We start from the raw sequence: 22,853 nt of genomic DNA, 5'->3' as shown, positions 1-22,853 counted from the left end.
CTTTCCAGCAATAAAAAATTTTTTTTGGCCACGCGGCATGCAGGATCTTAGTTCCCCAAACAGGGATCAAACCCGCGCCCCCTGCAGTGGAAGTGATGAGTCCCAACCACTGGACCACCAGGGAAGTCACAGCAGTACAAATTTTTAAGGAAACAATTTCCTCAACAAATAGCAAATAATTCCAAGATTAGGCTATGGAAGATTAGACTATGGGAGCTGCTGGAATGGAAGAACTAACTTCTGAACTGTTCATCAAAAAGATCTGAGAATGTTAGACTACATCACTCTCTGAATATGCACTGGTTATTGCAACTTTTAAATAGTTAGGAAATGTAATGTATAGTATAAACCAAATAATATTAGAACAATGTGATCATTCCATTAAAAATATCCAAAATATTTTTCTACCTTCTCTATAACAGTATACGCATTTTGTTAAGTATGACTACAAATTCTCAAATAATTAGCAATAAAAATGAACAGAAAAATTCAGATTTATGTGCCTAAGTAAAACTTAATGCTTACATATAATGTAAATTTAATACATTTAAAGCATGGATCTAATCACAGTCTCAGCTTAGATGCAACATTCTTTAAGCAATATTTCCAGAACAAAATCCAGAGACGATCTCTCACCCCTCTGATCTCTCACAGCGCTGGGTTTACCTCACACACTGCCTTGTATTTTAGTATAATCTGTATGCATGTCTTCTTTTCTACCTGATTAGAAGAGACTGTGGCTAATTCACCTTTGGATCTACTACAGCATGTAGCATTCTGCTACAATTAATAAGCAGTTAATATCTGAATGACAAAACCTATTAAAATTTACATTCAAAAATGAATTCTGGGGCTTCCCTGGTGGCGCAGTGGTTGAGAATCTGCCTGCTAATGCAGGGGACACGGGTTCGAGCCCTGGTCTGGGAGGATTCCCACATGCCGCGGAGCAACTAGGCCCGTGAGCCACAACTACTGAGCCTGCGCGTCTGGAGCCTGTGCTCCGCAATAAGAGAGGCCACAGTAGTGAGAGGCCCGCGCACCGTGATGAAGAGTGGCCCCCGCTTGCCGCAACTAGAGGAAGCCCTCGCACAGAAACGAAGACCCAACATAGCAATCAATCAATCAATAAATCTTTAAAAAAAAAAAAAAAAAAGTCATTAAAAAAAATAAATGTTTCTTAAAAAAAAAAAAAATGAATTCTGGGCTTACCATCAGAACATAAGACTTTTACCCACACCTTTTTTATTCTTTAAATTGTATTTCCTAAAATCTTGTAAAGGTTTTTAAATGCTTAAGATAACTTTTAACACTTTAAAAATATTTAGTTCAAAATACCATTTTTCTAAAAAATTGTACTATTTTTCATAACCTAATGACACTGCACTTTCTGCAAAGAACTTGTATGTCGCCATTAATTTTAGCAACTTATCAAAAGCTCAGCTTTCAACTACCCACATTTGAAGGTGTCATAATACCTAACATATATAATGAATATGAACCTATCATCTGTAATGTCTGAAAACTTAAACCCTGAATTACTCTAAGATTGCAGGGCACTCCTTTCACACTTGTAGTCCTAGAAATACTTCTAAAGACAAATTTGACTGATTTTTCCCTTATTACCACCCTCTTCTTCAAACACTTTCATCTGAGCTCTTGGTTTCTTTCATCCACCCAGCTTAGCCTATGCTCTGGAAAAGGTCTGAAACTCATTCACATTGAATTAGCAAAGAATTGATAACAGCTGCATGTGAGGGCCTGGTGTGGGAGCCCTATCCCAGGTTTCTGTGCTCGATTTGCTAATGTAACCTTCCCAAGTCTTTGTTTCCACATGCATACAATGAAGATACTGGAATTGGAATTCATGATTCCTAAAATCCATTCCAGCTCAGGTTATCTCCCTTAAGGATGTTCACAGACTTATGCGTTATTCATTCACTCCGTTTATGGAGCACCTGAAATAGATAATCAAATACTGCAATTTCAATACTTATTCATTAAATCTTCATTGAACACTTACTCTGTGCCAGACACTGTACTGCGTGCTTGCAATATCATAGTTCGTTGAGGTCTACTAGGTGATACGGAAAAACTTAGGAAAAGACTAAGGGAGTTAAAGACGAGATCAAAGAGGTGATGCTTAGACTGTCTCTTCAATACAGCAGAAATTTCCCATATTTGGGCGGGAGTACTAAACACTTTAGTGTTTAGTAAAGGGCGATGGATGGCGTGTACAAAAAGCGATGTAAAAGGCAGGTTGAGTATTTTCAGCAGCTGAAGGCTGGGTAACACAGGACAAGTGTTCCCTGTACTCACCCCAATTATAAGCTGGCACGTTTTGCGTGATGACTTGATTAACGCGTGCCCCCAGCTAGACCACAAGTTCCACCACTGCAGGAACAGCGTCTGCTTTCGCCCACCATTGTTCTCCCAAAGCCTAGCACGCTGCCCTGTGCTTATTAAGTGTTGAAGAATTCATGAAGCGTCCGCCCTTGAGAGTTAAAATGTGCCATTTCCAAAATATCTTGAAGAATGAACCTCTTCCACTAAAAGGCAGAGAAATCGCGGTGCCTTCTGCAGCCTACTTGAGCTCCTCGGAAAGAGGCAAACTCTAGAGCGCGGCTCTGCCTTCCCACCGTGACCCCTCAGAAACTCCTCAGGGACACAAATCCCATGAAGTCACCGAGCCCTGCGGAAAGGGAGCTGGAGGCGGGCTACCACCCGCCCGGAGGCCCGGCCTGCGCTCTCCCGGACGCCCGCGCCAGGATTCCCGAGCGCAGTGGCGCCGCTGCCGCCTCAGGCTACGGGGCCCAGAAATGTCGTATTTGGACGTTGCGGAGACAAAAACAACCTGATTAACTTCCAGACGGATAGGCAGAGAAAATAAAACAATTCCAGTAAACAAGGAATTCTTCTACGCTTGGACTCAGCTCCAAGCCAGGAACAACCGGTACAGGCGCAGGACAACTCACTCCAACGCCCCGAGACCTCTCCTAGGCGTGGAGGTAAAGCGCCCTCCACTGGTCACCGCGACTTCACCTCGCGGTTCACCAGGCCGTCCCCCTAGCCACGCCCAGGCTCGCGAGAGTAAGAACTGGGCTAAAGGGCTCTACGGAACTGAACTTCCTATACCTATTGTTCCTACACGGAAAGGCCTGAAGGACCAACCGGAAGTCCTGGTTCAAACGCCACACAGAGAGCATCCTGGGGGCCGGAAGGAGGTGGAAACTCCTGCATCCTACGGGAGTGCCAGCAGACGCGCGTGGTAAGAGAGCGCGTGGCTGTTATAGAGGCTTGTTGCTGGAGCGCGTGGCTCGTGTGCGGAAGTCAGAGGTGACCGAAAGCCTGACGTCGCTGTAGAAGCTGAGACCGCGAGCTATGGTGGGGAGATCTCGGCGGCGCGGAGCGGCCAAGTGGGCAGCTGTGCGAGCTAAGGCAGGTCGCGACCCAGCGGACGAAAATGATGACAGTTTGGAATCTCCACCCTCACCAGGGGACTCCAGCTACTACCAAGATAAGGTAGATGATTTCCATGAGGCCCGATCTCGGGCCGCCTTGGCTAAGGGATGGAGCGAAGTGGAGAGTGGGGACGAGGAGGAGGATGGCGATGAGGAGGAGGTGCTTGCCCTAGATATCGCCGATGAGGACGATGAAGAGAGTGCGGGGAATGAGGAGGATGACGATGATGATGGTGGGAGCTCCATGCAGAGTGAGGCTGAGGCCTCGGTGGATCCCAGTTTGTCGTGGGGTCAGAGGAAAAAACTTTACTACGACACGGACTATGGTTCCAAGTCCCGAGGCCGGCAGAGTCAACAAGAAGTAGAGGAAGAGGAAAGAGAGGAGGAGGAGGAGGCACAGCTCATTCAGCGGCGTTTAGCCCAAGCTCTGCAAGAGGACGATTTTGGAGTTACCTGGGTGGAGGCCTTTGCAAATCCAGTACCTCAGGTAAATGAGGTTGAGACACGGGTCGTGAAGGATTTGGCGAAAGTTACAGTGAAAGAGAAGCTGAAGATGCTGCGAAAGGAATCACCAGAGCTCTTGGAGCTGATAGATGACCTGAAAGTTAAGTTGACAGAGGTGAAGGATGAGCTGGAGCCATTGCTACAGTTGGTGGAGCAAAAGATCATTCCACCTGGAAAAGGAAGCCAATACCTGAGGACCAAATACAACCTCTATTTGAACTACTGCTCCAACATCAGTTTTTATCTGATCCTGAAAGCTAGGAGAGTCCCTGCACATGGACATCCTGTCATAGAAAGGCTTGTTACCTACCGAAATTTGATCAACAAGCTGTCAGTTGTGGATCAGAAGCTGTCCTCTGAGATTCGTCATCTGCTCACACTTAAAGATGGTGCTGGAAAGGAAGAACTGAATCTAAAAGCAAAATCCACAAAGGCCAAGCCAAAATCTGTTTCTGCTATTGCTGCCTCCGCTGTTACAGACCTTTCTGATGATTCTGATTTTGATGAAGCTGCACTGAAATACTATAAAGAAATAGAAGACAGACAAAAATTGAAGAGAAAGAAAGAAGATAGTACTGAAGAACAGGCTCCTGAAGTTCAAAATACAAAGAGAGCCATTACTTATCAGATTGCTAAAAATAGGGGACTTACACCTAGGAGAAAGAAGATTGATCGGAATCCCAGAGTGAAACACCGGGAGAAGTTCAGAAGAGCCAAAATTCGCAGAAGAGGCCAGGTTCGTGAAGTTCGTAGAGAAGAGCAACGTTATAGTGGTGAACTATCTGGCATTCGTGCAGGAGTTAAAAAGAGCATTAAGCTTAAATAAAGTTTTTGCTTAGCTTAAGTTTTTTGGTGATAATTTTGGATCAATAAATTTTTATTTTTAACTGGTGACGTGATTGTATTAATATTTAATATCTAACCGTAAATTTTAAAAAGTCTGTCAATAGGGAAAATTGTTTGGGTTACTGCTTAATTTATTTGTGTTTTAATTTGTAATCAGATCATACTAAGAACTGCGGGAACAATATGAGGGTGCGTGGGAAGAGAGATGGTGATGAAAAAAGTTCTCCAACATTCTGTCCAATAGTAGCCTAGGGAAATTCCACAGCTAGTTGTGGAGCAACAGTCAAACTTACAGTACTTTTATAATTTTTCACATAAAGTGAAGAGAATGCACCTTTGGCAATCATCTTATTTGTAAGATAGGCTATAAAGTAGTTCTGACATTATTTCATTTACCTAAAGTATAATTCTCGAGCAGCATACTTGTTAATAATGAGTCTACTATTAACTTAAGGATTTTGTACATTTTATTGTGGTACAAGCTTAGGACTGAAGAGGAACTTGGTTAAAAACAGAAAGAGATATGCCTTAATTACATTAACTGAATATTTTTTAATAGTCCTTAATGTGGTAAGATAAAAATTCCATTTCCCCTTCTGTACTGGTGGGTGCTCTTTGTACACTCCACTTGCTGAAAATCTGGTATGATTACTACTGGGTAAGTGGTAACTTCAGGTGGTAACAAAATTACGTTTTTCTTTATAGTTATTCTGGTCTTTACAGTAGGGAAAAGATGATGAGATGGTGAACTTAAAAATTTTTTAGGATAATGCCAGGGAGAAAATGAGAGGACTAGTGAAGGAAAGCACAAAGGACGTCTTACCTATGTAACTGTTTATTCATTAAACATTGTGCTAGCTGCTAGAAATGCAGAGATGGTCAGTGGTTAATATTTATTATTAAAACATTTGCCACAAGTTTGTGCGGTGGTACTGTTCTCTTCTGTCAGAGATGAGGATGCTGAAATTCCCGGAGGTTAACTTTCTAAAGGACATATGCTTGGGATTTGGACCCAAGCCGGCTTAATTTGAGCCTTCATTCTTTTAACTTCTGGCTTACAGCTGCTGCCAGAGTAGCGCACATGCCAGATAATTTTCTTATAAATAAAAAAGAAAAGTTAGAAATAAAAGTTTATATTGAGTGCAAAGGTACTTTTTAAGCATTTTATTTATATCCTTATTCCTCACAACTCTTATGTAGTAAATTCTATTATCCATATTTTAAGGATGAAGAAACTGGCAAAGAGAAGTAACTTTCTCAAGGTCATATAGCTATTAAGTGGTAGAGCCAGGATTTCAGCCTAGCCTTTCTGGCTTAAGAGCCATATCCTATACTTCCTTTTCTGATATAGTAAAAAAGTACAGGTTTCGGAGTTAACTTACTAGGTTGATTTTGAGTTAATTACTTGATCTCTGACTCATTTTCTTCATCTATATGGTACTATTATTATACCTACCTTGGGTATAGGTATATACATAAAACAGTGGTTAAGAGCTGTGAGACAATAGAAAATATATATATTGGTTTCTGGCATAGAACTCCTAAAACCCTTGTAAATTCCTAAGTAGTAAGAGCACTGGGAACAGCATTTGTTCTAATAAGGTGACTCTAAGTGAGCTCCTGGATGGGGGCTGGTCACCAGAAAGACCAAGCCGTGATTAGAAGCTTGGCATTTTCAGCCCCAGACCCCCATGCTCCAGAGAGGGGAGAGAGGCTAGAGATGGAGTTAATAACTGGTCATGTCTATGTGAGGAGGCCTCCACAAAATCCCGATGTTATGGGGTTTGGGGACCTTCCAGGATGGTGAACACATCCTCATACTGGGAGGGTGATGCACCCCACTCCATGGGGACAGCAGCTCCTGTGCTGGGGATCCTCCCCGTCTTCACCCTATGTACTTCTTTATCTAGCTGTTCATCTATAGTTTTTATCATGTTCTTTAGTAAAGTGTAAACGTAAGTGTTTCCCTGAGTTCTGTGAGCCACTCTAGCAAATTAATCAAACCCAAGGTGGGAGTTATGGGAACCTCAGACTTAAAGTCCATCAGTCAGAAGCACAGATAACAACCTGGACTTGTGATTGGCATCTAAAGTGGAGTAGGGGCAGTCTTTTGGGACCAAGCCCTTAACCTGTGGGATCTGACGCTACCTCCAGGTAGACTGTCAGAGTTGGTTAAATTGTAGGACACCCAGCTGGTGTTGCAGAGAATTGCTTGGTGGGGGAAACATGGTGTCAGAAGTGTTGTGAGTGGTAATAGTGTGACAGTAAAGGAGAAATACACAGGTGGAAAACTCAAGTTTTTCCGATTCAAAAGCAGGCTTCACCCAGATTCCTACCCCAGTTTCATCAATTAGTACCTGTGACTAGGGGCAAGTTACTTGATCTCTCTTCCTGAGTTTTTTCATCTAAACTGGGGATAGTAGTAGTAGTACCTACTTCATAGAATTATTATGAGGATAAAGTGAATTAATATATGTAATGCACTTAGAACAACGCCTGTTACACAGCAAACACCTAATAAGTGTTGGCTTTGGCTTTTTTTTTTTTGGACACGCTGTGTGACTTGTGGGATCTTAGCTCCCCAACCAGGGATCGAACCCAGGCCCTCAGCAGTGAAAGCTCGGAGTCCCACCAACCACTGGACCACCAGGGAATGCCCAGTGTTGGCTCTTATCACAGGTTGTGAGCATCCACATCTGACATACAGATGCTCAACACATAGCTAATAGTGTAGTGATTCCTATTCATTGCAGGAACATAGAGAATAAAATATAGTCGTATATGTAAAAATGCTTAAGAAGTTAATATTCTAAGTTTGGAACAAGAGGGGAGCACTGGGTAAGTGAGCACATGAAGGGATATAGAAAATCTGGGAATGGACAAAAACAAGGAAATGAAGTTAGAGGTTGAAGGTATTTAATGTTCTACGTCGAATTTCTGCCACATGTAAAGTTGTGCTAAGGGAAAAAAAAATGTTTTAAAGGAAGAAAAATCTTCCATCAAGGAAAGTGGAAAAAATTAAGGCATATTTCTCCAAATGTATCACATATTCCTTTAGAGACCTCACAACACTATAAATATTAATTCATTCTGTAATAGCTAGGATCTAGATGGTACTATTCTATTTTATAAACATAAAACGTGGCTTTGCCTGAGGTGAATTAACAGTAAATGAAGTAACAGAGAAACTACTGGATTTAATGTTTACATCTTCCAAATTTTGTATTTACTTAACAAACATTTAAAGAGCACTGAGATGTGCTGGATACTGTCCTAACATGAATAATAAATTGTTAACTATTCAGTATGATCATTTTTCATAGAGACTCACTTTGTGAACTCAGGAGAGTTCACATGGATAAGAGTTCCAATTAAGTAGATTACTGGTGTCAGGCATCAATACAAAGCAACAACCTGTTAGTTTTATGTCAGCATGTTAAGCTCTGGGCAGCTATTGAAAATACAAAATATTGAAAATTAAAGTAGAAGAAAATATCAAATTAGTGATGCAGTAACTTACTCTGCCACTAATCAGCTGACTGGCTTTGGGCTACTCAATTGTGTAAGCCATAGTTTCTCACCTATATTCTTACTTATGAAGGAGTTAAATAAAATAAACATATCCCTTTAATTTTTGTGTGGAAATAAATTTGTCAAACTTTAATAGTCAAAACTTTTGGCAAACTGGGAAATTACTTTTTGTGATTTTTAAAGATAAACAGTAGCTTAGGTAATGTGAATAATTGTATTCACATATCTGATACAGAAAATATTTGATATATCTGAGGAGTAGAGTCGCTTATTTTTCCTTGCTGGTTGTATGAAGTAAAAGAATTTTAATATGTTATGGTAATATAAGTTAACATTACCAAAATAATTCAGGAAAGGTGAAAATCAGTGTAATTTACATCTAAGGGATCACAATGATGAACACGTACCACTTTCTGAATAGTAGATGATCCAAAAACATCATGTAGGATTCAACTACAGTTCCAAATCATTTAAACTGAATATTGCTTCAGGTAATAAGTCAGAGTTTTAAAAATCATTTCAAATATTGATTCTTTTTAAAACATTTGTGCTTTGCCATCACAAGTTTAAACGCAGAAACAGTATAGAAAATTTAACACCACCCGCATCAACAAATGTTAAAGTGTTTTAAATTTTGCTTAGTGTCATATCAAAGTTTTTAATTTGATGTAGTTGCTTTAGCTATGTGTTCCAGAAAATGTTTTCTTTCATACATATTCTTTCAGCTATTCACTTGGGAAGAAAAACTGATTTTTTTATATTTGCTTCAAAGTGAATCTTTGACTAATAGTAAATATTAAGAATCAACATTTTTTATAACTATAAAACAAAACAAAAAACCTGCAGGAAACTAATAAAAATGTTCTCTCTTAAGTGAAACTATATAGGGTAGCAATTAGGAGCTTGACCTCTGGAGCCAAGACAGAGTTTAAATCCCACTTTTACCACTTACTATGTGTCTTTGGTCTATTTACCTCTCTGTGTCTCAATTTCCTCACACTGAATAATATATGATTGTTATAGCCATTTAAATAGTTAAACCATATAACATACATTTAGGACAGCACTTGGCAGGGAGTAAGTGTTTCGTGTTAGTTACTATTAATCCATTAAAAAAATAAATAAAAACAAAACTAATTTACTCCCCTTGAAAGAGTTCATATTCTCCTTGGTTTTATCATACTGGTTCTTAAACCAGAATGCTTAAGGATCCATTGGTAAGTTTAAAATGCAAATTCTTGTGCCCTACCTCCACAACTTCTTATTTAGCTGGCCTGGTGTGGACCCAGGGATCTGTATTTTTAAGAGACACCTCAGAGAATGCTTATCCAGAAGCTCTATAAAACACATTGGGAAACACTGCTCTGAGCACACAGCTTTTTCGGTTGTCTTCGCTTATAACATAGGCATGTGAATGAAATTAATTACAAGAATGAAATATGATGTGGTATTATTCACCATGAGACTACAAAAACTCTAGAGTAGCCCCATGAGAACCTGTTGAAAGCAATGGACCTTCCCCTCAGAACAATAACATAGGCCTAATTGTTACGAACTCCAAGCTTGTACTGCTCATCACACGACAGGCCAATAAATCAAGAGAGGAGTTATTGGGGCAAGGAATAGTAACTATTTGGAAAGCCAGCAGACTAAGGGTGTCCAAAGAACTATCTTACCCAAGTTAGAATTCGGGCTTTTACACTAAAAAGGGAGGGGGTGTAGTTGGTTGTTAACAAACTTCTTGGTGTCAGATTCCTTTGTTTTTGCAACTATCCACATATATCAGGTCACTAAGTTCCTGTAAACCTGCAACAAGACAAATGTTATTCTCTGTTCTGCAACTTTTTATCTCTATATGAATGGAAAAGTGTCATACTTTTTTTTTTTTAATTTTTGGCTGCACCCCACAGCATGTGGGATCTTAGTTCCCCAACCAGGGATTGAACCTGCACCCCCTGCACTGGAAAGCAGAGTCTTAACCACTGGACCACAAGGGAAGTCCCAAAAGTGTTATACCTTTAAAGGTCGGAGACTTGAGAATGAGCTATCCTGTATATTTCAGGCTATAGGCAACATTCTAATAGCAAAAGCAATAGAATAAAAGGGTAAAGTAAAAGAAACAGACCCAATATGGAGTCAGATTTGTTCTTCCCTATGACATAATCACAACATTTTACATACCATGTCATTGGGTTCCTGGACTCTCTGAAGCCAGGAATCCTTGGACTTCATAGGAAACTTTAGGACACTGTTCCTTTTACCCTTAAGCATTGCTTTATATGGCATACATATATATATATATATATATATATATATATATATATATATATATATATATATATGGAGATCATCTTAATCATTGGTAGGTAAGGGGATTATTCAAAGTAGAAGACTGAAAAAAATTTTATTAGCACCTAGAATTTTTTATATTTATTCAGCAAGTTCTTTTAAACATACTTAAGTTTCTAAGCATATCATGCTTGAACATACACAAAAAGAGAGACTGCGGCCAAATAAATGTTTATTCCTTAAACTTCATATTCAGTCCAAATTTTCTGAATCACTTCTATTCAAGGTCTCTGATGGCCACAGTATCAAAGAATTTTGATAAGATTTTTGGAAGAGGAAAGGAATTGTTAATAAAAAGGTACGTGGGTGGGGGGAGGAGGTAGGGGCATGAGAACTATTAAAGGAGTAAATGTGTTGTGCATTGAAAAAGGAGAAACTCAAAGATGTCAACTTTGGGTGTAGACACTCTGGTAGAAGAGACAGACACAGTTGGAGCAATTAACTGCCCTAGTTAGCATGCTATGGGACTCCAAAGAGGCATGTACCTCTCTACTTAAGGAGGCCAGAGAAGATCTGTTTGAGTGAAATCTTGAGGGAAGAGTGGGTGTGGCAATATAAGGAATGTCAAACATGTTAAAGTTTATCCAGAGCCAACAAGGGTGAAGCAAGCGTAGGAAAATAATATCAGCAAAGTGGGGAGGGGCTAGATCAGGAATGATCTTAAGGAGCTTAGATTGTATACTAGGTATAGGGAAGGCAACCAGGGTTTTCAAGAATCAGTGTGACATAATTAGATCAACCTTCAGAAGAGTAAATTACTCATTCTAGCTGCTGTAGAGCAATGGAGTTAGAATAGATTAAAAATAGAGGCATGAAAACAAGGTAGGAGTCCTTTGCAATAACACAGGCAAGAAAAGATGAAAATTTCAATTAAAGCAAAGAGGACAAATTCAGGGACAGATTTGAGAGAAATTTAGAAGAAAATCTGAAAAAAAACATGAAAATTGGAACAAAGTGTGGACAAAGTCATAGACGGTCAGCAAAAGCAAACAACGAAGTAGTTTCAGCAATTCTATTAAGATATTAAAACTCTAAATAGACACAAAATATGATAAGCTCCTCTAGGGTAGGCCTCTTGAGTTCTACTCCACAGTATACACAAGGAACACAACTTTGCTGTTACTAGATCTTCACTAAAAAGATATAACATAATAAAAAAAAAGATATAATTATCAAACTATTCATCAAAATAGTCCTTCAACGTTTTATTTTCTATTATAAAGGTAACACATTCATTACAGACTACTTGCAAATGCAGAAAAATAGAGAATTGGAAAACTACATCCATATTTCTACCACCCAAAGAAAAGTGCCATTGTTTGATCTTGATTAAATATATTGCTTAAGGGGACTTCCCTGATGGCGCAGTGGTTAAGAATCCGCCTGCCAGTGCAGGGGACACAGGTTCGATCCCTGGTCCAGAAGATCCCACATGCCACAGAGCAACTAAGCCTGGGTGCCACAACTACTGAGCCTGCACTCTAGAGCCCATGAGCCACAACTACTGAGCCCACATGCCACAACTACTGCAGCCCATGCGCCTAGAGCCCATGCTCCGCAACAAGAGAAGCCACCGCCATGAGAAGCCTATGCACCTCAACGAAGAGTAGCCCCCACTCGTTGCAACCAGAGAAAGCCCACGTGCAGCAATGAAGACCCAACACAGCTAAAAATAAATAAATAAAATAAATAAATTAAAATATATATATATATATCGCTTAAGCTAAATATATTTCTTTAGAGTGCATTGTACTCTTAATAAGAGTATTGCGTTAAGAGTAGTACTCATGGGCTTCCCTCGTGGTGCAGCAGTTGAGAGTCTGCCTGCCAGTGCAGGGGACGTGGGTTCGAGCCCTGGTCTGGGAGGATCCCACATGCCACGGAGCAACTAGGCCTGTGAGCCACAATTACTGAGCCTGCGCATCTGGAACTTGTGCTCTGCAACAAGAGAGGCCGCGACAGTGAGAGGCCCACGCACTGCAATGAAGAGTGGCCCCCGCTTGCCGCAACTAGAGAAAGCCCTCGCACAGAAACAAAGACCCAACACAGCCAAAAATATAAATATTAAAAAAAAAAAGAGTAGTGCTCATAAGAGAGGTGTTAAAAGTAGGAAGACCCTGAACTCACCTTCTCCGACAGACATACCAAAATTTCAACTAATTACAGAGCAGTGACCTATGAGAACAACCTGAAGACTAGCAAAAAAGATTTTCCACAACTACAGACATAAAGAAGGAATCACGAGACAGGTAAAAAGGGTGGAGATGCAGTATAGTCAGGACCCACACCCCCCGAATCTGGTGACCCACAAACAAGAGGAATATTTTAATCATAGAAGTCCTTCCCCAAAGGGTGAGGAGTCTGAGCATCACATCAAACTCCCCAGCCTGGTTGTCATGCACCAGGAAGACAAGCCCTCAGCACTTCTGGCTTTGAAAACCAGCAGGGCATATGTTCAGGAGAGCCAGAGGGCTACAGGAAACAGACTTGACTCTTAAAGGGCACTTGCAAAATCTCACATGTTCCAAGTCCCAGCAGAGAGGCAGTACTCTGAAATAAGCCTGGATCAAACTGGTGATCTTGGAGAGCCTCTTGGTGAGGCAGGAGGCAACTGGGACTCCCCTTGGAGATAAAGACATTGGCAGCAGCCATTTTGGGGGAGCTCATTCTACTGTGATAACAGCATTGCTGATAAGTTCCACTCTGGAATCCTCCCTCCAGTTTATTAGCACCAGGGACCCAGTCCTGCCTCACAGCAGGCAACAGCAGCTAGAGCACAAGGCACAGCCTTGCAGCCAACTGGGCCAGGGGTCAGCTCCTCCAACCAGCACACACACAGTAGTCAGCCCCACCACAAAAGAAGGGCACACACAGCCCATATGGGGGGCACCCCTAGAGCATATAGCTCTGGTGACCAGAGGGTAGCATGCTGCTGGGCCCCATAGGATTTCTTTTACACAAGGCTACTTCTCTAAGATCAGGAAATGTAGGGAGTTCCTTGGTGATCTAGTGGTTAGGATTCGGCACTTTCACTGCTGTGGCCCAGGTTCAATCCCTGGTCAGGGAACTAAGATCCCACAAGCAGCGCTGCATGGCCAAAAATAAAATAAAAATAAGATTAGGAAGTGTAACCAACCTACCTGACACATAGAAATAAACATAGAGAATTGAGCAAAATGAGGAGACAGAGGCATATGTTCCGAACAAAGAGGCATAACCTCAGATAAAGAACTAAATGAAGTAGAGGTAAGCAATCAACCTGATAAAGAGTTCGAGGTAAGACCATAAAGATGCTCACTGAACTAGGGAGGAGAATGGATGAACACAGTGAGAATTTCAACAAAGAGAAAACATAAAAAGGAACCAAACAGAGCTGAAGAATAGAGTAACTGAAATTTATAATACACTAGAAGGAATCAACAACAGTAGATTAGATGATACAGAGAAATGGATCAGTGATCTGGAAGACAGAGTAGTGGAAACTGCCAAAGCTGAACAGAAAAAAGAATTTTAAAAAATGAGGATATTTTAAGAGACTTCTGGGACAACATCAAGCATACTAACATTTCCATTATAGGGATCCCAGAAGGAGAAGAGAAAGAGAAAGGGGCAGAGAACTTATCTGAAGAAATAATAGTTGAAAACTACCCCAACCTGGGTAAGCAAACAGATATTCAGGTCCAGGAAGCACAGAGTCCCAAACAAGATGAACCCAAAGAGGTCCACACAAAGGCACATTAAAATTAAAATGCCAAAAATTAAAGATAAAGAGAGAATCTTAAAAGCAGCAAGAGAAAAGCAACTAGTTACATACAAGGGAACTTCCATAAGGCTATAGCTATAAACTGACTTTTCAACAAAAACTTTGCAAGTCAGAAGGAAAAAAAAAAAAAAAACTACAACCAAGAATACTCTACCCAGCAAAGTTATCATTCAGATTTGAAAGAGAAATACAATTTAACAGACAACCAATAGGTAAAAGAGTTCAGCACCACTAAACCAGCTTTAAAAGAAACGTTAAAGGGACTTCTCTAAGCCAAAAAGAAAAGGCTACTACTAAAAATATAAAAAATATGGAGAGAGGAAGCAAGATGGTGGAGTAGAAGGACGTACTCTCACTCCCTCTTGTGAGAACACCAGAATCACAACTAGCTGCTGGACAATAATCGACAGGAAGACACTGGAACTCACCAAAAAAGATACTCCACATCCAAAGACAAAGGAGAAGCCACAATGAGACAGTAGGAGGGGTGCAATCACAGTAAAATCAAATCCCATAACTGCTGGGTGGGTGACTCACAGACTGGAGAACACTTATACCATAGAAGACCACCCACTGGAGTGAAGGTTCTGAGCCCCATGTCAGGCTTCCCAACCTGGGGGTCCGGCAACGGGAGGAGGAATTCCTAGAGAATCGGACTTTGAAGGCTAGCGGGATTTGATTGCAGGACTTCGACAGGACTGGGGGAAACAGAGACTCCACTCTTGGAGGGCACACACAAAGTGGTGCGCGCATCAGGACCCAGGGGAAGGAGCAGTGACCCCGGGGGAGACTGAACCAGACCTACCTGCTAGTGTTGGAGGGTCTCCTGCAGAGGCGGGGGGTGGCTGTGTCTCACCGTGAGGACATGGACACTGGCAGCAGAAGTTCTGGGAAGTACTCCTTGGCATGAGCCCTCCCAGAGTCTGTCATTAGCCGCACCAAAGAGCTCAGGTAGGCTCCAGTGTTGGGTTGCCTCAGGCCAAACAACAAACCGGGAGGGAACCCAGCCCCACCCATCAGCAGTCAAACGGATTAAAGTTTTACTGAGCTCTGCCCACCAGAGCAACAGTCAGCTCTACCCACCACCAGTCCCTCTCATCGGGAAACATACACAAACCTCTTAGATAGCCTCATCCACCAGAGGGCAGACAGCAGAAGCAAGAAGAACTACAATCCTGTAGCCTGTGGAACAAAAACCACATTCACAGAAAGATAGACAAGATAAAAACGCAGAGGGCTATGTACCAGATGAAGGAACAAGATAAAACACCAGAAAAACAACTAAATGAAGTGGAGATAGGCAACCTTCCAGAAAAAGAATTCAGAATAATGATAGTGAAGATGATCCAGGACCTCCGAAAAGAATGGAGGCAAAGACTGAAAAGATACAAGAAATGTTTAACAAAGACCTAGAAGAATTAAAGAACAAACAAACAGAAATGAACAATACAATAACTGAAATGAAAACTACACTAGAAGGAATCAATAGCAGAATAACTGAGGCAGAAGAACGGATAAGTGACCTGGAACACAGAATGGTGGAATTCACTGCTGTGGAACAGACTAAAGAAAAAACAATGAAAAGAAATGAAGACAGCCTAAGAGACCTCTGGGACAAAATTAAGCACAACAACATTCTCATTATAGGGGTCCCAGAAGGACCAGAGAAAATATTTGAAGAGATTATAGTCAAAAACTTCCCTAACATGGGAAAGGAAATAGCCACCCAAGTCCAGGAAGCGCAGCGAGTCCCATACAGGATAAACCCAAGGAGAAACACGCCGAGACACATAGTACTCAAATTGCCAAAAATTAAAGACAAAGAAAAATTACTGAAAGCAGCAAGGGAAAAATGACAAATAACATACAAGGGAACTCCCATAAGGTTAACAGCTGATTTCTCAGCAGAAACTCTACAAGTCAGAAGGGAGTGGCATGATATACTTAAAGTGATGAAAGGGAAGAACCTACAACCAAGATTACTCTACCCGGCAAGGATCTCATTTAGATTCGATGGAGAAATCAAAAGCTTTACAGACAAGCAAAAGGTAAGAGAATTCAGCACCAACAAACCAGCTCTACAACAAATGCTAAAGGAACTTCTCTAAGTGGGAAACACAAGAGAAGAAAAGGACCTACAAAAACAAACCCAAAACAATTAAGAAAATGGTCATAGGAACATACATATTGATAATGACCTTAAACGTGAATGGATTAAATGCTCCAACCAAAAGACACAGGCTTGCTGAATGGATACAAAAACAAGACCCATATATATATAGTCTACAAGAGACCCATTTCAGACCTAGGCACACATACAGACTGAAAGTGAGGGGACAGAAAAAGATATTCCATGCAAATGGAAATCAAAAGAAAGCTGGAGTAGCAATACTCATATCAGATAAAATGGACTTTAAAATAAAGAATATTACAAGAGACAAGGAAGGACACTACATAATGATCAAGGGTTCAATCCAAGAAGAATATATAACAGTTATAGACATATATGCACCCAACATAGGAGCACCTCAATACATAAGGCAACTGCTAACAGCTATAAAAGAGGAAATCGACAGTAACACAATAATAGTGGGGTACTTTAACACCTCACTTACACCAATGGACAGATCATCCAAACAGAAAATTAATAAGGAAACACAAGCTTTAAATGACACAGTGGACCAGATAGATTTAATTGATATTTATAGGACATTGCATCCAAAAACAGCAGAATACACTTGCTTCTCAAGTGCGCACAGAACATTCTCCAGGATAGATCACATCTTGGGTCACAAATCAAGCCTCAGTATATTTAAGAAAATTGAAATCATATCAAGCATCTTTTCTGACCACAATGCTATGAGATTAGAAATGAATTACAGGGAGAAAAACGTAAAAAACACAAACACATGGAGGCTAAACAATACGTTACTAAATAACCAAGAGATCACTGAAGATATCAAAGAGGAAATCAAAAAATACCTAGAGACAAATGACAATGAAAACACGATGATCCAAAACCTATGGGATGCAGCAAAAGCAGTTCTAAGAGGGAAGTTTATAGCTATACAAGCCTACCTCAAGAAAAAAGAAAAATCTCAAATAAATAATGTAAACTTACTCCTAAAGGAACTAGAGAAAGAAGAATAAACAAATCCAAAGTTAGCAGAAGGAAAGAAATCATAAAGTTCAGAGCAGAAATAAATGAAATAGAAAGAAAGAAAACAATAGCAAAGATCAATAAAACTAAAAGCTGGTTCTTTGAGAAGAAAAACAAAATTGATAAACCATTAGCCAGACTGATCAAGAAAAAGAGGGAGAGGACTCAAATCAATAAAATTAGAAATGAAAAAGGAGAAGTTACAACAGACACCACAGAAATACAAAGCATCCTAAGAGACTACTACAAGCAACTCTATGCCAATAAAATGGACAACCTGGAAGAAATGGACAAATTCTTAGAAAGGTATAACCTTCCAAGACTGAGCCAGGAAGAAATAGAAAATATGAACAGACCAATCACAAGTAATGAAATTGAAACTGTGATTAAAAATCTTCCAAGAAACAACAGAAGTCCAGGACCAGATGGCTTCACAGGTGAATTCTATCAAACATTTAGATAAGAGCTAACACCCATCCTACTCAAACTTCCAAAAAATTGCAGAGGAAGGAACACCCCCAAACTCATTCTATGAGGCCACCATCACCCTGATACCGAAACCAGACAAAGATACTACAAAAAAAGAAAATTACAGACCAATATCACTGATGAACATAGATGCAAATCCTCAACAAAATACTAGCAAACAGAATGCAACAACACATTAAAAGGATCATACACCATGATCAAGTGGGATTTATCCCAGGGATGCAAGGATTCTTCAATATATGCAAATCAATCAATGTGATACACCATATTAACAAATTGAAGAATAAAAACCATATGATCGGCTCAATAGATGCAGAAAAAGCTTTTGACAAAATTCAACACCCATTTATGATAAAAACTCTCCAGAAAGTGGGCACAGAGGGAACCTACCTCAACATAATAAAGGCCGTATACAACAAACCCACAGCAAACATCATTCTCAATGGTGAAAAACTGAAAGCATTTCCTCTAAGATCAGGAACGAGACAAGGATGTCCACTCTCACCACTATTATTCAACATAGTTTTGGAAATCCTAGCCATGGCAATCAGAGCAGAAAAAGAAATAAAAGGAATACAAATTGGAAAAGAAGAAGTAAAACTGTCACTGTTTGCAGATGACATGATACTATGCATCGAAAATCCTAAAAATGCCACCAGAAAACTACTAGAGCTAATCAATGAATTTGGCAAAGTAGCAGGATACAAAATTAATGCACAGAAATCTCTTGCATTCCTATACACTAATGATGAAAAATCTGAAAGAGAAATTATGGAAACACTCCCATTTACCACTGCAACAAAAAGAATAAAATATCTAGGAATAAACCTACCTAGGGAGACAAAAGACCTGTAATGCAGAAAACAATAAGACACTGATGAAAGAAATTAAAGATGATACCAACATATGGAGAGATATACCATGTTCTTGGATTGGAAGAATCAATATTGTGAAAATGACTATACTACCCAAAGCAATCTACAAATTCAATGCAATCCTTATCAAATTACCAATGGCATTTTTTACGGAACTAGAACCAAAAATCTTAAAATTTGTATGGAGACATAAAAGACCCCGAATAGCCAAAGCAGTCTTGAGGGAAAAAAATGGAGCTGGAGGAATCAGACTCCCTGACTTCAGACTATACTACAAAGCTACAGTAATCAAGACAATATGGTACTGGCACAAAAACAGAAACATAGATCAATGGAACAAGATAGAAAGCCCAGAGATAAACCCACACACCTATGGTCAACTAATCTATGACAAAGGAGGCAAGGATATACAATGGAGAAAAGACAGTCTCTTCAATAAGTGGTGCTGGGAAAACTGGACAGCTACATGTAAAAGAATGAAATTAGAACACTTCCTGACACCATACACAAAAATAAACTCAAAACGGATTTGAGACCTAAATGTAAGACTGGACACTATAAAACTCTTAGAGGAAAACATAGGAAGAACACTCTTTGACATCAATCACAGCAAGATCTTTTTTGATCCACCTCCTAGAGTAATGGAAATAAAAACAAAAATAAACAAATGGGACCTAATGAAACTTAAAAGCTTTTGCACAGCAAAGGAAACCATAAACAAGACGAAAAGACAACCCTCAGAATGGGAGAAAATATTTGCAAACGAATCAACAGACAAAGGATTAATCTCCAAAATGTATAAACAGCTCATGCAGCTCAATATTAAAGAACCAAACAACCCAATCCAAAAATGGGCAGAAGACCTAAATAGACATTTCTCCGAAGAAGACATACAGATGGCCAAGAAGCACATGGAAAGCTGCTCAACATCACTAATTATTAGAGAAATGGAAATCAAAACTACAATGAGGTATCACCTCACACCAGTTAGAATGGGCATCATCAGAAAATCTACAAACAATAAATGCTGGAGAGGGTGTGGAGAAAAGGGAACACTCTTGCACTATTGGTGGGAATGTATATTGGTACAGCCACTATGGAGAACAGTATAGAAGTTCCTTAAAAAACTAAAATTAGAATTACCATATGATCCAGCAATCCCACTACTGGGCATAGAAAACCATAATTCAAAAAGACACATGCACCCTAATATTCATTGCAGCACTATTTACAATAGTCAGGACATGGAAGCAACCTAAATGCCCATCGACAAACAAATGGATAAAGAAGTAGTGGTACATATATACAATGGAATATTACTCAGCCATTAAAAGGAATGAAATTGGGTCATTTGTTGAGATGTGGATGGATCTAGAGACTGTCACACAGAGTGAAGTAAGTCAGAAAGAGAAAAACAAATATCGTATATAACGCATGTATGTGGAACCTAGAAAAATGGTACAGATGAACCGGTTTGCAGGGAAGAAGTTGAGACACAGACGTAGAAAACAAACATATGGACACCAAGGGGGGAAAGCCGTGGGGGGGTGGGGATGGTGGTCTGATGAATTGGGCCATTGGGATTGACATGTATACACTGATGTGTATAAAATGGATGACTAATAAGAACCTGCTGTATAAAAAAATAAATAAAATTCAAAAAAATTAAAAATAAAAATAAAAAAATAAATAATATGAAAGAAAATATCTCACATACATAGACTGAAAGTATGTGAATGGAAAAGGTATTCCATTCAAATGGAAACAAAAAGAAAGTTGGGGTAGCAATACTTATATCAGACAAAATAGACTTTAAAACGAAGATTGTAACAAGAGACAAAGAAAGACATTTAGTATGATAAAGGAATCAATCCAACAAGAAGATGTAACAACTGTAAATATGTACGCACCCAACATAGGTGCACCTAGATACACATAACGCAAATATCAACAAACGTTAAGTGAAAAATTGACAGTAATACAATAATAGTAGGGGACTTTAACACCCCACTTACATCAATGGACAGATCCTCCACAAAGAAAATCAATAAGGAAACACTGGCCTTAAATGACACGTTAGACCAGATGAACTTAATAGCTATTTATAGAACATTCCATACAAAAACAGCAGAATACACATTCTTTTCAAGTGCACATGTAACATTCTCCAGGATAGATCACATGCTAAGCCACAAAATAAGTCTCAATAAATTTAAGACAACTGAAATCTGAAAAAGAATATCATCCCTTCCCAAGTGGTATCTTTTCTCTGATCACAGTTCTAAGAAGCTTAGGCTAAAAGTACATCCATGACATTGATATTTTAAAAGTTTGTAATATATTCTAAGTGTCCATCCTTAAGATCCCCAAAGGGTTTCAAAAAACCAAACATGAACAACTAAAAACAAAATGCAAATAAAGTTGAAAAACACCTCTTGCTTTATTTTACAGGAAACTTAACGGTACTTGATTCTTACAGTGGCTTGGATTTTGTCCCTTTAAAACAGTATAGGTGGGCTTCCCTGGTGGCGCAGTGGTTAAGAATCCGCCTGCCAATGCAGGGGACACGGGTTCGAGCCCTGGTCTGGGAAGATCCCACATGCCGCGGAGCAACTAAGCCCGTGCGCCACAACTAATGAGCCTGCGCTCTAGAGCCCGCGAGCCACAACTACTGAGCCCGTGTGCCGCAACTACTGAAGCCCGCGCGCCTAGAGCCCGTGCTCCGCAGCAAGAGAAGCCACCGCAATGAGAAGCCTGCGCCCCACAACAAAGAGTAGCCCCCGCTCACTGCAAGTAGAGAAAGCCCACGTGCAGCAGCGAAGACCCAATGCAACCAAAAATTAAATAAAGGAATAAATAAATAAATTTTTAAAACAGTATAGGCAGATGCTCTGTGCATTTTTCATAAAGGAGCAACATGGTTAGGCTTGTTTTTTGAATCTTAGCATCCCTAAATGTATGTAGCAGTTGAATCAGCCCTTTATGTCACTAAAGCTTATGTAGAGCTGTGATTATAATATTGATCCAAAAGCTAAAAGCATAAGAAACTAGGAACTTGGAGTATCATCCACCTTTAAAGAAAATGCCTGTAAAGAGCCTTGCCTGTAAATGTTAAAGGGCTCATATTTCAGTTGATTTTCTATATTCATTGCACTGCCACTTAATGACATAAAGCATAAATAGAACTGTTTTAAAAGTAAAGAGGCACACACAACTACTGAGCCTGCACTCTAGAGCCCGCGGACCACAACTACTGAAGCCCACGTGCCACAACTACTGAAGCCCGTGCGCCTAGAGCCCGTGCTCTGCAACAAGAGAAGCCACCGCAATGAGAAGCCCACTCACCACAACAAAGAGTAGCCCCTGCTCGCCGCAACTAGAGAAAGCCCGCATGTGGCAACAAAGACCCAATGCAGCCAAATAAATAAATAATTTAAAAAAAAATATTGAAGTGTAATTGATATATAAAAACAACACATTGACTTTATACAATTTGATGAGTTTGGACATATGCACACACCCTGTGAAATCATCATCACAGTCAAGGTAATAAACATATCCATCACCTCCAAAAAAAAAAAAAGTAAAGAGGCACAAAAAAACCAGTATACCTCAAGATCCCACAGCATGTCAATGTTTCTAATACCTGTAGGTAACCTGGATAACTAGAAAGGAGAAATCTGGTGATTTAAACTAGACAACATTTTATACTTTGTTAACTTGGTGACTCCCTTGGCTATTACTGGCCTTTCTCAAGAGTGATTTGTGTGGAGTCTGCTTTCTTTTCTTCTACCTACAATGGAATAAGTGTATATTCTTGTTAAATTCTTTACTGAAAAATTGCAAAACACCTGTGTGAAGGAACCTGACAAGAATAC

The 22,853-nt window shown here is 39.9% G+C and overlaps 1 protein-coding gene across 1 annotated transcript; it reads left to right on the top strand.

The window, feature by feature from the left end:
* Positions 1-3,201: 3,201 nt before the first annotated feature.
* Positions 3,202-4,849, top strand: UTP3 (UTP3 small subunit processome component). The gene has a single exon (XM_059924059.1). The coding sequence runs from the start codon at positions 3,379-3,381 to the stop codon at positions 4,786-4,788; it is 1,410 nt and encodes a 469-aa protein (XP_059780042.1). The 5' UTR covers positions 3,202-3,378; the 3' UTR covers positions 4,789-4,849.
* The last annotated feature ends 18,004 nt before the right edge of the window (positions 4,850-22,853 follow it).

This window comes from Balaenoptera ricei, chromosome 5 (genome assembly GCF_028023285.1).
Source record: "Balaenoptera ricei isolate mBalRic1 chromosome 5, mBalRic1.hap2, whole genome shotgun sequence".
Classification (NCBI taxonomy): domain Eukaryota; kingdom Metazoa; phylum Chordata; class Mammalia; order Artiodactyla; family Balaenopteridae; genus Balaenoptera; species Balaenoptera ricei.
The sequence above is the reverse complement of the archived record's forward strand: the minus strand, read 5'-3'. Positions and strand labels throughout refer to the sequence as shown.